This window comes from Brettanomyces bruxellensis, chromosome 9 (assembly GCF_011074885.1).
Source record: "Brettanomyces bruxellensis chromosome 9, complete sequence".
NCBI lineage: Eukaryota > Fungi > Ascomycota > Pichiomycetes > Pichiales > Pichiaceae > Brettanomyces > Brettanomyces bruxellensis.
In genome coordinates, this window is record NC_054690.1 from 2390039 (window position 1) to 2405978 (window position 15940).

Sequence of the window (15940 nt, forward strand, 5' to 3'; positions counted from 1 at the left end):
GCGCACATTCCACAGAAAGAATATCTTGTGATTTTATTCAGAATTTCTTACTGAAACCAAATAAATGTTCTTCAAAAATGAGAGAAATACTGTCCGCCATACAATTTTACATGGTATATGCACTAATATTGGTTCTCTTTGAGTATGTATCACCTAGTACCAATCACTGACCCTGATTAGCACTAAATTCTGAATATTTAATTTTGAAGAGAACGTAAACAGTGAAAAAAATTAGGTAATTCTGGCGCGTTAATGCGTTGAAAAAAAAAAAAGAGAAATTGAACAAAAGGTTCCGAATTAATAAAATCAGAAAAAAATTGATGCTTTCCTAAGCGAGAAACAAGTCGAGATGCGTTTTTTTTTTTTATTTTTAGGGGCATTTGTAGGGAACAATCTGCAAGATACTATATATCTTTTAAACAATTCCCAGAACACCGATCTCTTCCTAGATTTTCACTCTTTTACATACATCAATATATACTATTTGCTATCACTCTTTTTACACAGTATTTTAGGTTGTGTTCTCTTGTTCATTCCTTCGTTTTTGCAGTGTTCTCGAAAACTTTTCTCCCGAGATAGAGGTAAACAAACCATAGAAGGAGATAGAAAAAAGGTTATAGAATAAGCAGCATTATTTTAAACTCATCTGGCATGACTACACGTAAAGCAGCGGATGCTGGAAATACGACTTCCTCTAATATTAGTGGTCGTTCTGATCTTAATGGATATTATGATTCCTTAGACGGTTTAAATAAGTCTGAATCCTTCGACGAAAAGATGGGAATGCAAACTTTGAACCCACAAGAGAGTGGTTATACGTCGAATGAAACAGCATCAATTAAGACAATAAAACCATTAAACAGGTGGCCGACACTTTTTGAGATTCTAAACAAAAAAACAAGGAGTCCAGTTGATTTGTGGTCCTTCTACGTTTATATGAGAGATACACAGAAATCAATCGACTATTTGGATTTTTGGATTGACACAGTACAACATATGAATCTTTGCAAGGTTTACGTGAAGGGTTTGAAGGAATCTTTAATAGTGAGCGAGCATTTGAAAGATGTAACCAGAGAGGAAGGAGAGGAATTAAAGCGCAGTACTGTCTCCCGTCATAATAGCAAGTCGTCAATAGCGAAATCTCATAAAAGAGAGTCCTCGGGAACATCTAGTAATCGTGATTCCGCATCATCGTCAATGTTGCTTGACCTTTTGATGAAGAATGACTTGTTAGAAGGAGGAGATGCTCACCGACTATCTTCATTTCTAAGAGGTGAAGCTGCCGTTAGGTCCAGTGATCCAATAGTGAATGCGAAAATTGAAGAACTTAAAAGGAGATCGCTGTTACCTAGTAGTGGTGCGACTGGACCGGCTGGTCCTCGTTCAAAAACTCCCCCTACATCTTCAGGAGATAAATCATTAGGGCGCTCACCTTCTGTATTGCGGCAGCAACAAGTGTCAGGGCGTACTTCCTCGACATCACTTCAAGAATCATATGAGAGAACATCCAGAATTGGACCTGAACTAGTGGAGGCTCTTATTGATGAGGATTATATGGAAAATTCAAAGGACTCGCATTTTGTTACAAGAACTACACTTCGGAAGTCTTCCAAAAACATTTTGAATACTTATTTTCTTGAAGGATCCGAAAAGAGGGTCCTAATTCCTGATGATATGAGAGAGCAAGTTATATATGCAGTGGAAACTGAAGGAAGGGATGATCCGGAGGTTTTTGATGAGTCAAGAGAATATGTGTTTAAGGCCATGGAACATGAAGCATATCCGAACTTTCTTAGGGATGTTGCAATGTGTAATGTCACTTCTGTTTCCGCGGTCATTCGTATGTTTTTGGCTATACTTTGTGCCTTCGCAGCATTTTGGACAGGTTATACACTCATATTTTTGGATTATCAGCCGAAAAAGACGCGTGCTGTGGTGACTTTGCCCTTCTTTCTTGCCTCTTATTTCCTTTTCAGTTCCTTCTATAAGATTGATCCTGTTTTGTGCTTCTTGGGTTTTTCAGAAAGTCGAAGCTCCCACAGCGGATTGATTAGAATGAGGGAGCCTTTTGTGAAGAAACTCCTTTTAAAGCGTTCTTTATTTGTTTTGATCACATTGTGCTTGGTTGCAGCTGCATTCAGTGTTTTATTTGCTTTAGTCCCTGGAACACATCTTCATCATTAATCTTACATGATTGTATTTCCTATTTCGGGCTATGGTTTCCATTTAGTCACATTCTGAATGCAGATCAGAATTCCGATCACACCTCCGGCGCTGCTACTATTACTACCTTGCATTACTACTTTTGTTACCCATACACGTCTTTATCATTTCGCTACTTTTTGCATATGTGTCCTGTTTGTCTTTTCTGTTCATTCGATCAGGCGCAATCTTTAGAGCTTTCCACTTACTTGTTTTATATTATCTACCTAAGAGAAAGTTACCATAATAATAAAATACGATAGATTAAATCAGAGTGTTTGTTCAGTGGAGTAGAGTAATTAAAAAGAAAGCATTGTGTTAGAGCTATCTCAGTCGGCATATGTAAAACAGAACATTGATTTCGGCATACGGCATAGCATAGTGAGGTGAATTTTCAATTGAAGACGCATCAAACGATGTGATGAAAATGAACAAACGATGAAGATGTATATACATCCGGAATTGCTGATACTTTATTTATGCATAAATTGTAGAAGAATCAACCTGCATAGTGGATTGCTGATGGTAGTCTGATGTCTGCTGCTGAAGATCTTCATGAAAATATGGATGTAGCAGTGCCCTTTTGGCGCTTATTCTGTTTGCTGGATCGTATGTCAACAATTGTTCTAACAGATCGATTCCATTTTTATCTAAAGACGGAACCACTTTTGAGAGATCCTGTTTTCTCCACTTAGGAAAAGTAGGTTTGAAATCGCTCAGATAAGTAACCTCCGGCCAAACCTCTTCTGTTGGTGTTCCCATAATCTTGAAAATCTTGAAAATCTGATCAATTTCCGAATCGCCAGCAAACAATGGCTTCCTGTTGGTCATTTCTGCAAATATGCATCCTATCGACCACATATCCACTCCAGTCGAGTATTGCTTTCCTCCTAATAGCACTTCTGGAGCTCTATACCAAAGAGTAACAACTTCGTGCGTGTATGCACGAAGAGGCACACCAAAAGCACGAGCCAATCCAAAATCTGCCACTTTTAAATTACCTTCTTTATCGATCAATAGGTTCTGAGGCTTCAGATCCCTATGTAAAACCCTGTGAGCATGACAATGATATATTCCTTTAATCAGCTGTAACATAAATTTCTTTATCATTGCTGAATCCAATCCTTCTCCCTCTGGAATCGATTCCATGTATCTTTTTAAATCCATATCCAAATACTCGAACACCAAGTATATCTTATTCGAGTTAGAATGGACAATATCGTATAGACCAACAATATTGTCATCCTTCAACTCTTTTAATAAGGAAATCTCTCGAATAGTTGTGGATGGGATTCCTTCATCCTCTGACTCTAAGCGAATTTTCTTTAGTGCAACTACACGATTGTTATGCCTTGTATCTATCGCTTTATAAACCACACCGTAAGTACCTTCACCAATCTTCTCTAGCTTCTCGAAGTCATTTAATTCTCCCATAGTCTAGTAAATTGATATGTGTATGCAAAGAGTGTTCGTCGAATTTTATTACACCTTCCTTTGCAAACTTTAAATTCAACAACTTGCCTGGTTTCTATACTTCAAAAATTAGCGTTAATAATATGATGCATGGCAATTTTTCTAGCAAATATTTTGATGTTTTTGGAACAGATCAAACAGTACGCGTGCAGAATGTATCTATCTGCTTGTTAAAGTCAAAAGAAAATAAACAAAAAAAAAAAAAAAAATAGAGGGGATGCATTAATCCAGTAAGGATAAATTTATGTATATCCAATTTCTAGTACAGAATTGTCGATAGTCGTCACGTCTGCATAAACCTGCCCTGCCTTGTTTGTGCCCAAGCAAACCTCGCTCATAAGGATTAAAGGTATTTAAGCATGTTCATTTTACATTCTTACTTGGTTCTTTTGCTTTTATACGTTTCCTTTTTTTAGCCTTAAAAACGCTCAATACTAGTTATACCAAAGCTTAATGAAGTAATCGGCGTCACACTTACCAATTAACTAAAATATTACAACAAAAGTATATTTTGATAAATATCGGACCACATCCGTAAGTCAAAAGGACGGCTCCTGCAAATACGTCGATTTACGCTATTTCCACCGGCTTATATTCACCTTTCTAAAAGCTAAGTCAACTTATTTTTAAAAATTCCTTCTTATTATCATCCACATATTTTGATCAAGATTACAATTCTAGAAAGCACGCTTTATGTAAAGTGTATCAAGAATGATTTACCCATTGATCGAAATTGTTTCTGGTAGCTTTTAATAAATTGTTTTACCATGTACCAATGATAGATGGTTGAATCAATTTTCCTACAGGAAAGGTTACTTTGATGTTGAACTTGGATTGTTGCTTTGCTCTTGTTTTGCTTAGCTTTACCCTCTTTGCTGTGTCACGTTTTAAATGCTCATGAGCGCTATTGCATACTATTGGTGTTTTTCTATACAAGATGGTGTATTAAGAGTAGTTTTTTATATTTGAAATTATTATTCTCCAAACTGTAGTGAGCTTAATCGTATTTAGCATTTAGCATATGTCAAATGCATAGTAGTTCATTATGGTTTAACGTTTTGTGTATGTAAAATATTACTCATACTGTTCGATATACACTGTTATGTTGGCAATAAAGCATGGTATGCACTGTTCTGAATGATGAAGTTGTTGTGCTCTGTATAATGTACACTGTGTTGCACTATTCGGTAAAACACATTATTAATGTAAGCAAATGCATGTTTTACAAAACCAGAGATAGTTGGTTCTCATATTAAATTTCAAAATTATGATATCAACATGAGAACTGACAAGTTATATAGTTCAGTAAACACAAAAGAGAGTATCTCCACTTTATATATTTGTGGTTTTTTTTACATACTACTGTCATAACAATGGTATTCTCGGTATTGAGAACCCGGTTATTCTGAGTTGTTTTTGTCTGTATATGAAAATAAACTGAATTTAGTTATGCACCAAGTCGGCAGTGAACAATTGTTTGAAGTGTCTAGCGTTTACCGCAGCGACATCTTATTTCATTTAAATATAAGTTTTGTCTCTTGACATAATAGCTTTAGCCCCTCAATCTTGCTTATGTTGCTCGTTTGCCTTCTGAGCAGCAATTCTCTTGGCCTTTCTAAGTGCTCTTACTCTAATTGACTTATGCATCTTGCAGTTCAGCGAGTTTGCAAACTTAGAAAAAACACCAACCGTATTTGCAACAACCCAGTGCATCAAAGCATGTGAAGGGTAAGGAGTAACCGTAGCGAATCTCTCCTGAGCACCGACTCTTCTTCCAATATTTCTCAAAGTTGAGGCCACAAATTGTTTTGGACTTGGCACGGTAGCAGAGGTGCGCCTAACTTTTGACATTTTGGATGCCACTAAATATGATAGAACACATTCTACATCAATGTTTTTCTCTGCAAGCTCACCTGCCAAAGCAGCCGACCAACCCTGGAGAAAGAATTTCGAACCGGTATATGTAGCAAGTAAAGGTGATGGAAAGAGGCCTGCAAAAGAGCTCATGTTAATAATAAGACCCTTCGTTCCTTTCTGGGCTGCAATTGTTGCCAAAATTACTGGGGTAACTGCCCTAGTAATCTTAAGTGTGGCAAAGTCGTTGATAGTCATAATATCATTCATCTCCTTTTCATCGGTATCCAAAAATGGAACTGGCATCGAATGTGAGCGTCCGACATTATTCACCAAAATTGTGATAGATAATCCCTTTGTAGCTTCTTTCATCTTCTCGTAGTTTTCTGGTATATCCTTTGAAGCGTCAAAGGCCACAACCCTGGTCTCAACCGAATATGTTGCCTCTATCTCCTTAGCAACTTCCTCCAATCTTGCCTGGGTTCTTGCCATTAAAATAACGTTGAATCCTTTTTTTGCAAGTTGAAAAGCATATTCCTTTCCAATTCCATCGGAAGCGCCCGTAACAACTGCCCAATTGCCCTGCTTTGCACCATATTTAACAAACTGTAATTATAATGTTAGTATGATAACGCAACATTCGACATAACAAATAAAATCATCTCCATTTCTTGTATTATACATACGTTGACAGGTGGAAGAATATACAAGTCAAAGATCATAGAAGCAAAGCTCAATGTAATTGACGTGAGCTTGAAAAAGCCCACGGCGAGAGCCAAATACAGAATGCCAGAAACGAGAGCACTTTGTTGGCCTGTAAGTGCTGAAAAAATGCACGACATTGTTTCGTTACTTTGTCCTTGCTTGTCCGGTGATTTGTACTTAAAGTGGGGAAGTTTAGAAAAATATATTGTTGTCAGTCCTGAGAAGGCCAAGTTTCACATTTTCAAAGAGAAAAGTGGTCAAAATGTTACGTTTCCGTTTTTTTTTTCAACGATATTTTTTGTTGATTTTGGTATTTTCTCCCGCGGCCAAAGCAAGAGGCGAGACAGTCCATATCCCCACTTTTTCACGTATACTTGGTACAGACTAACTGAAAACTGGAAGCTCTTTATTGGTCATACTTCTCCAATCATTAACAAAATTACATCCCTTTTTAAAATTACATAGTTCCAACTAAAATGAAATACGATCAGCTGATTTCCACTTTTTTTCTTGACTTAACACCCAGAATCAGTAGCATAAACCAAGTATTAGTATCTCTGTATTCTTAGGTACTTCCTAAGCTATCACGCTAAATCAAAAGCTTCAAGTCTCTCCTCCATCAACTGACATTTCAAATTCTCACTTTGTGCAAACCGGTTGTACTTTTCGACTTCGGTCTCCGCAATTATCTTTCTTGATGATTCCTTCTGTAATGATTTATTTATGCTTTCGAGTCTTTCAAATAATCTGGAAATATCTTTTCTCATTTCCCCCTTCAAATTGAGCCTGGTGACCCAATGATTTTCGTTTGAGCCCCTGATGGATGTTTTATTTCCAACCGCTTCCTTCATTGGCGCACCCTTCCTATAATTGTCATTAAACCCCTTCATCCCACGCTGTCCATATGATGGTCTGTAATATCCTCCACGTCTTGTGTAAGAATTTCTCTGTTGTGAAATGTATGGCCTTATTCCGGACTGGGCTTCATCGCCCTTCTCCTGCCTTTCACCCCTATCTTTAAAATCATAACGATCATAGTTTCCACTTCTCCAAGAACGTCTATCACCAAATGCTGGAACTCCTTTCTCTCTATCCTGATCGTTCATTTTTCCCCCTTCCCAGTTATCATCTCTATAGCCTGTTAAGTTTTCTGAACTACCGTCTCGTGAACCTCTTACTGTAGGATATGTCGAGTATGATCTGTCGAATTCCTGCCTTCTATTGTCCCTGTAATCTTCACGACCACGTCCACCTCTACCTCTTTCTCTCCATCTATTTGGATATCGTTCGCTCATTAAACTAATGCAAAAATAATTATAGCAAGAATTAAACTGTTTATTACAATAAAACCTAAAAGTAAGTAGAATGGTATGTAAGCCAAGAAAAAAAAGTTTAAAAACTTTTTGTGCTCGAAGACTAATACAAAATAAATTTCCTCCTTGGTAATTCTCTGTTTAGTCTCTAAGGATTTAGAATTTCTCCCCAAATGTCTGTGCCTGTTCCTAATTTCAATTTAAATTGTGCTAGTCTTTTTTATATGCACACTTCGTAGCCTTATAATTGTAATTAGCTAATGTACTCATTGATATACTGTATTCAACTATAAGTGTACGCACTTGAAATAACAAATTGCAACCACTAAATTAATTATGCTTTTTTTCCAAAAGTCTTAGTCAGCCAGTTGAGTATTTTAGTTATTGAAATGCTGTGGAAAGAAAATAAATACAAAGAATGGAAAAGTAACAAAAATAAAAAATGAAAAATTAAAGTTCTTAAAGAGCTAGTTATCTTTGTACGTCGAGGATTTCAGAAATAAAGAAGCATCTAAAAGCAATTTAGAGTAATAAGAAAGTTATGGTTTAGTATATGCTGTTGCGTAGTTATAATTATGTTATTGACTACTTTATGATAAATTGTTGCAAGCAGTTAATTGAATTCTTTAAGGTTATAGAAAGAAAAGGTACAAGTAAAGAAGTAAGAATTTAAGGGAAAATAACAGAAAGATGAATGCTAAAATGATATCGGAACCCATGGGTCATAATAATGTGTTCTATGTTGATAGCTCCTGTAGGTTCAATTGGTATTTGATTTATAATATTGTCGGACATATGAGAATATTACCTAGTATTAGGTAATCTATTATTGTATGTCATTAGATTTATTTGTTTTGAGATTTGAACTTATTCTAAAATAACGAAGATTTAGAACAATATCTATTAGAGACAATCCTGGATAAAATGCCACTGTGTCTGTTAGGGAATCAGCAGAAAAAATAATTATGCGCGATCATAATTCTGTTTCTGAGAATTAAAATATTTTTTTTTTGTCAGAGTATATAAATCCCGTGTGACATTTGTATCTGCTTAATTGCTCACATATCTCTGTGCCGTAGCACTACCGAGCGCGCAGATGCCCAAGGTTATGAACGAGATTGGCCATATAGTTCGGATATAGAAAAGACTTCTGTTGCATAGAATGACCCCCATAACAAAATAGGGTCCTTATGAACACGTTTGTAATCCAGCGAGAACCCGAAGGTTACTCTTGGTCTCAGCTGAAGGTTGACTTCAAGATGAATTTCCTTATATGAATATGTATTGCAAATTACACAATAAAGTCGTCGTCCCTTCTAAGAGACACATAGTATATAAGGAAAAAGTAGTACATACATATAAGAGATATTTTTCCGCAGAAGTGGAATAGGTCATTCTCAGCCGAAAGTAGATTAGGGAGAAATTTATTTCACAGGAAAAATTTCCCCGCGAATTATTTCTCATATCTGTCTGAACATTAATTTGATTCACATATTATAAATCAAATACCAGTTGATGTCAAAACAATGTAGCTCTCGAACAATGGAGTTCAAGTAAGTGAAGATGGTATTGTTATATCATCTGATCAATACGAGAACCACATCTATATAAAGTGAAGATATTCCCTTTTGTCTATCATTATACATACTATCTATTACATACTACAATAAATATCGAAACAATATATAAATCTCGGTAACACTAACTTTAACAGTTGAACCTTTACGCGTTATTAACATATCAAACATTATTATAACTCATAGGTTCCGACATTTTTATATTATGTATGATTACCTCACTTTATTTTCCTTTTTATTTTTACTTTACTTTACCTCTTTTTATATAACTTGTTTCTTCTACAAAGGGACGAGACCCGATAGCCTATTTTGCAATACAACTAGTTTGACTCCACTTTGATGGTAACAGAGTAAAGAAAGTAAATTCATTTTCTTCTATGGTGACACATACACAATTGTTAGAATGTTAAAGGCATTAACATTATCACACAGACCACTTGGTACATTTATATCCACCCACTTAGGTAACCGACCTTACAATTGTCTGAATTTCCCCGACTACTAGGTTCTTATTTGTCGGAACCTATGAGTTATAATAATGTTTCATATGTTAATAACGCATAAAGGTTCAACTGGTATTTGATTTATAATATGTGAATCAAATTAATGTTCAGACAGATAGAAGAAATAATTCGCGGGGAAATTTTTCCTGTGAAATAAATTTCTCCCTAATCTACTTTCGGCTGAGAATGACCTATTCCACTTCTGCGGAAAAATATCTCTTATATGTATGTACTACTTTTTTCCTTATATACTATGTGTCTCTTAGAAGAGACGACGACTTTATTGTGTAATTTGCAATACATATTCATATAAGGAAATCCATCTTGAAGTGAACCTTCAGCTGAAACCAAGAGTAACCTTCGGGTTCTCGCTGGATTACAAACGTGTTCGTAAGGACCCTATTTTGTTATGGGGGTCATTCTATGCAACAGAAGTCTTTTCTATATCCGAACTATATGGCCAATCCCGTTCATAACCTTGGGCATCTGCGCGCTCGGTAGTGCTACGGCACAGAGATATGTGAGCAATTAAGTAGATACAAATGTCACACGGGATTTATATACTCTGACATGGCGTCACAGACAGGATACTCAGTTTTGCATAAGAATTGTGGTTCGCGACACTATTAGTTTTTCAAATACTCTTTCATTTCGGATCGGCGAGAATTAACCCTTTCCAGGGAATTTTCACTAACAAATTTTTCATACGGTTTTATTGCACCGTGTGGGAAAATTTCTCATTGGTCAATTTAGGTCGACAGAGGATTTTTCTTAGTTGCATAATACTTTTGTGCTACCTAGGATTAAGATCTAGCCTAATACCTCTAAAATTCACAGATTTACAATTGCAAAATCTTCTCAACTACTTGCAAATATTATCAGGCACTACTGTTCAATTTACCAACATGTACTCAGCTTCCAATTCAACCGAATCTTCTCAATCATCAGAACTTCTTCGTAGCCTTGTTAGGGCTATAACCAATACTAATGAAACTTTGAAGTTGAATTCATCAGGATCTCGCTGTTAAGCGTCTTGACCCTGAGAAAATCAGAAAAGACGGTTAAGGAAAGTGTTGTCCCTGCTATTCATTTTTTGCGGGACGAAGATGGACAATGTAGTCCTATGGTGTTCATTCGCTACTTAAGTGAGCTTTAGAAGTGCTCTAAAGGACTATGGTTATGAGCAGGTCTGTGCTAACTTTGCAGAACAGAAATATGACTCCGTCTCTGACGAAGAGGAGTTATTCCACGAACGAGACTTTGAAACAAACAAACGATGGCTCTGTTTATGTTATGTTGAGAGATTACTATAGGAAATCTCACGGCAAGTATCCATCCGCAGCAAAGATGTTGAATCTTTTACGTGACCGAGACACTCGACTATTAAGCATAGCAAGCAGTCTTATCTTAAGGCCCTTGCAAAACTTCGGTATGAAGATTATATCAAACCCTTTTTGGACTACTTTAATCTAATCGATGACTTTATTAATGCTATTTAAGAGCGACGGTTACAAAAGTCGATGATGATGATATCCTAGAGGCATTGAAACCAGGTGTTGTTAAGTTGTGCGAGAACGATCGAAACGAACTCAATCAAGTTACTACACTAACTGAATTTAAGGAGTGGATCATTAAGGAGGTCAAGATCCAACGTGTCCCTAACAGGGAGGAGGTTCAGATCCCAAAATACTTATTGAAGGGTCTTTACCATTCTCAGACCGACTCTAGCGGCAACACACAACAAACAAAAGCAATATTCTTCGAAGCACGGTCAATCTAAAGGGCAGAGTCAATCGAAGAAGGACTCACCCGAGAAGAAAAATGTTCACAACTTCAAACTTGAATAATCACAACGTCATATCTGATCTTGAATTATTGGGAGGTGTTCCGATGTCAGGTAAGAACTTACCGAGTTTCGTCTAATCTTATACTTATTGATGGAGGAGCGGGAATTAGTCTTACCGGGCACAAGGAATGGTTACATGATTTTGTACCACTTACAGAATCCGACAATATTCAATCAATAGCCTACGATCATTCAACGAAAAATCTAGAGGGTCTAGGCAGGTTGATCTTTAATTATACTGGAAATTTACTCTCAGTTGATGCTTATTATTACGAGGGTGCCCCAACTATTCTTTCAGAAGACGATATAAACAAATGTCCAGAGTGCAGTACTCAAATCTATCATCATGACTTCGGAACTACTTCTCAAAGTTATTCGAAGGTTCTAAATGTTGGTGAAGAGTGCATACAGCTTATTCAAATCGACAAGCTATGGTATATTCCTGGCGACTACAACCAATTCATTGTTGGCGGTGGTCAAATGGCAATCAATAATTTACATTTAAAACTAGGACATGCCAATACAAAGCTGATTCGAGACTCTATCTCTCACGGAACGATCTCTGTTTCCAAGGAGGAGAAAAATGAGCTAAAGCACACAGCGGATCATGGTTGCGCAAGATGCTTACGGGCAAAAGCGAGACGTGCTGATGCAGTCGAATATTCTCGTGATTATTATTTGCGCCCAGTACCGTTTGATATGGTTTATACAGATGTTTGTGTTGTCAATCTGCACGCTAAGAAAGGCGACCAAGGTTACTTTGTTACTTTCAAGGACCAGTTTACGAAGTTCACTACAATTTACTTCCTGGCTCATAAGAATGATGTTACCGCGGCGGTCGCCAAATACTTGGATTGGGTGGAAAATCAGTTCAGCGAACAAGGGTACAGAGTGCACAAACTCTATTCTGATAAGGGCACTGAATACCTGAACGCTGCAATGAAGACACTTCTTGAGCGAAAAGGTGTGGAACATCATACGACCTCAGGATACATGTCGGCATCCAACGGTGTTGCAGAACGGTTGAATTTGACAATAATGAATGACACTCGTGCTATGTTACAGGCTGGAAAAGTTCCTAACGCATTTTGGAAAGAGGCAGCGTCATATTCTATCTTTATACGCAACCACCTCTACCAGAAGAGCATTGACACTAGTCCAGTAATGGCACTGGGAGTGAAGACTCCATTGAAGGCAAAAGGATATACATGTTTTTGGCGAATATTGCGTTGTTACTCAACCTCCGGATTACTTACCCAAGCTTCACACTAGAGGTAATGAAGGAATATATCTAGGATTTGATCCAAACACTTTTGGCTCTCATGTCTTTGTTCCAAACACTCCGGGAGATTTGCGATTTGGCAGTCATGTTTATTCAAGGAGCGTGAGTTTTCTCAAGACGCCCATGTTGTATGTGGATTACTGCTTGAATCATCGAACTTTGAATGATGACCCTCTTATGGAACTTTATGATCCGCGTTTTCAAATATTTGCCGATCTAGAGACAGAGGAAGCACCATTAAGTTGCGACGAAGCAGCATTGCTTGCTGACGATCAGGTTGAAAATGATTTAACATTGTCACCCGCTGTCGAAAGGACGTCGCGTATCGATTCAAGTATCGACACGAGACCTGCTACCCCTGAAGATGAGTTGATAGACACTCGCCCTAAAGAAAATATTTCAAGGGCTGGAGCGCTCACTACGTCTTCCCTTGCTAAAGAGGAAATAGAAGCAGAACCTCCTAAGGTTACAGACGATACCGTTGTCATTGATACCTCACCTGGAGATACTCAGTCTTTCCACGAGTCGACGGATCATCCTGGAAATTTAAGTACGGATGAGTCTGACAACGACCCGGACTGGACCCCTGACAACGTCAGTATGCAAGACTCTTCTTCCGAGCCTGAGGATTACTCAGATGACGACTCACGTGAGCTGTCTGATGATGAACCTCAGACTAACCAGGCCCCAGACGAAAGAAAGGATGTAGAAGGTACTTCTCTTTTCGACCTGGATCCAGGAGATCATTCGACTTCCGGAATACACTACAAGAAACTTCCACCCGAGGTAAGGGTCGAGGCGAAGAATCCCGGAAAGTCGCTCGTTAGCCAAAATGCTGGTAGGGCTAAGCATCCAAAGCGTTCTCGGAAAAGACGCGAGGGTGCACAGAGCGACAAGTTGAATAAATCAAATGGTCGCTCTACTAAAGGTGGTAATACTACTACCAATGGTAGAGCAAATTTTAAACCAACTGTTGTTTCCACTGCAAAGGAGTCAGGGGACTCTTTGCAAACTTTAAATCCATCGGATAGCTTCGGTAAGCATGTGAAAGTTGGAGTTTCTGATACATGCAAGTTAGATGCACGGACTGAAGACAATCAGAAGCCGAAGGGTACAGATCCTGTTAAGGCAGGGATCGAACAACGAAAGCATACGGAGCATTCAGTCGCACGCACTATAACATCAGACGACAAGAGCGCTGGCAGTCAGCTGATGCCAAACTCTTCAATCAAGCAAGCCAAACACGGAGATAAATCACCTCAAGATTACCCACATCCTCCAAGACTCGATTCCGGAAAAACGAGCAGTGAGACGTCTTCTTCCGTGGCTGGTAAAAAGTCTGAAGTTACATCTTCTAAAGGGAATAGCTTACCATCGTGGCAAGGTCGTAATATGCGTTCATTGAATCGACCATTAACTAGAAAACGTCAATTTCATGATGATGGCGATCTGGACCGATATGACAGCACGGTGCCACCGATCGGCACAGGTAGATCTAGGCTGAAAGCAAAAGGCCGCTGGCGTTATGCGGTTAAACACAAGAAGCTCAAGGTCACCCAAGTGTTGCTAAGTGATGTTCACCTGGCAGTTACACCAAGTAGCTACAAGAAGGCGATAAGCAGTAATGATGGAGCTGCAAAGTGGAAAGCAGCAATTGCTGATGAGTTTAACTCTCATCGGAAACATTGCACCTGGGATCCCAAACCTATTATTACAGATGATCCTAGAATTTTGAGCCGGACGGTCTCCACAGGTTGGGTCTTCAACATCAAGTCAGATGGTCGGTTCAAAGCGAGACTCGTTGCTCACGGCGACCACCAGAAGGAGTCAACATACACCTTGACTTTTTCCCCGACACTTCGACCTGAGATCATGAGGAGCATTCTTGCTCTTATTGCTACACAACACTGGTTCATGGCACAGTTTTGATGTTAAAACGGCTTATCTTAATAGTCCAATTGATACCGAATTGTACATCTATCAGCCACAGGGCTATCATAGTTCTGTCAAACCTTCCGATGTATCAACCGGTAAGAGGGTGGTGTACAGGCTTAACAAAGCCTTATATGGTCTCAAGCAATCTGGAAAATTATGGCACGAGACAATCAAGGCATATTTGGCTAAGATTGGATTTGAATATTCGAGCCCATTTCCTTCCACATACATTCATAAAGATGTCAAGGGAAAAACAGATTGCGTGGTTGGTCTATTTGTGGATGATATTATTATAGGTGCATCGACCAAATCTATTCTTGAGAAGGTCACTAAGCACTTACAGAAAGCTTATGAATTAAAGATCATCGAACAAGATCCAAAGACATATGTTCAAAGATTTTTAGGTATAGATCTTAAGGTGGAGAGACTTAAAAATGGTCGTGTTGGAAGAATTAGTTTATGTCAGTCCTCTTACATTGAAGAGTTTGTTGAGAAACTGAAGATTGAGATGACACGAAAATGCGCTACACCGTTGAGTCCTAACTTTTATTTTGATATGGATCAACACCCGTTGAAATTAACTCAAGAGGAATTGGATAAAAGAGTTACGGATTATAGACGCAAGATTGGTTGTTTACTTTATGTCTCTACTATGACTCGACCAGACATTGCTTATGCAGTTGATTATTTAGCAAGATTCTCTACTTATCCACATGATTTAGTAAGAGAACAGGTGATTCACACAATTCGATATCTCTATTTTTCGAGATTCAGGACAATTGTTTATCAGAACACTGACGCCGATAAGCTTAATCATCTAATTTGCTATTCGGATAGTGACTATGCGCAAGATCCAATTACTCGTCAATCGATGAATGGTTATTTTATCATGTTTGCTAATGCGCCAGTTCATTGGAGAAGTCACTACACTCCACTGGTGTGCAAGTCTTCTACCGAAGCTGAATTACAAGCCATCAATTTCTTAACTGATGAGTTAGAATGGTTCCATCCTTTGATGAAATTTATTTCTGCTTATCAAGGAAAGGTTCATTGTCCTGAGTTACTAGTCGACAACAAGTCTGCCATAGATACAATAGTCTTCGGTAATTTTTCGCCGAAGGCAAAGCCATATGCAGTCAGGCTTAAATGTCTTGAAGAGAGATTTAATCGAAAGAAGTTTGTCATCAGGCATGTTGGCACAGAAAACCAATTAGCTGATTTGCTTACTAAACCAATAACTATCAAGGTCA

The 15940-nt window shown here is 38.1% G+C and overlaps 5 protein-coding genes across 5 annotated transcripts; 2 read left to right on the forward strand and 3 right to left on the reverse strand.

The window, feature by feature from the left end:
• Nucleotides 1-651: 651 nt before the first annotated feature.
• BRETT_002855 (uncharacterized protein) lies at nt 652-2184 on the forward strand (the record flags this gene model as incomplete). The annotated part of the gene is made up of 1 exon (XM_041281375.1): nt 652-2184. The coding sequence occupies one exon, from the start codon at nt 652-654 to the stop codon at nt 2182-2184; it is 1533 nt and encodes a 510-aa protein (XP_041139166.1).
• Nucleotides 2185-2679: 495 nt separating this feature from the next.
• CDC28 (Cyclin-dependent kinase catalytic subunit) lies at nt 2680-3636 on the reverse strand (the record flags this gene model as incomplete). Its single annotated transcript, XM_041281376.1, has 1 exon — nt 2680-3636. The coding sequence occupies one exon, from the start codon at nt 3634-3636 to the stop codon at nt 2680-2682; it is 957 nt and encodes a 318-aa protein (XP_041139167.1).
• A 1599-nt stretch (nt 3637-5235) lies between these two features.
• BRETT_002857 (uncharacterized protein) lies at nt 5236-6371 on the reverse strand (the record flags this gene model as incomplete). The annotated part of the gene is made up of 2 exons (XM_041281377.1): nt 5236-6135; nt 6216-6371. 2 exons carry the CDS (start codon nt 6369-6371, stop codon nt 5236-5238), a joined length of 1056 nt encoding a protein of 351 aa, XP_041139168.1.
• A 447-nt stretch (nt 6372-6818) lies between these two features.
• Nucleotides 6819-7529, reverse strand: BRETT_002858 (uncharacterized protein; the record flags this gene model as incomplete). The annotated part of the gene is made up of 1 exon (XM_041281378.1): nt 6819-7529. The coding sequence occupies one exon, from the start codon at nt 7527-7529 to the stop codon at nt 6819-6821; it is 711 nt and encodes a 236-aa protein (XP_041139169.1).
• A 3313-nt stretch (nt 7530-10842) lies between these two features.
• Nucleotides 10843-11407, forward strand: BRETT_002859 (uncharacterized protein; the record flags this gene model as incomplete). The annotated part of the gene is made up of 2 exons (XM_041281379.1): nt 10843-11056; nt 11130-11407. 2 exons carry the CDS (start codon nt 10843-10845, stop codon nt 11405-11407), a joined length of 492 nt encoding a protein of 163 aa, XP_041139170.1.
• Nucleotides 11408-15940: the final 4533 nt, after the last annotated feature.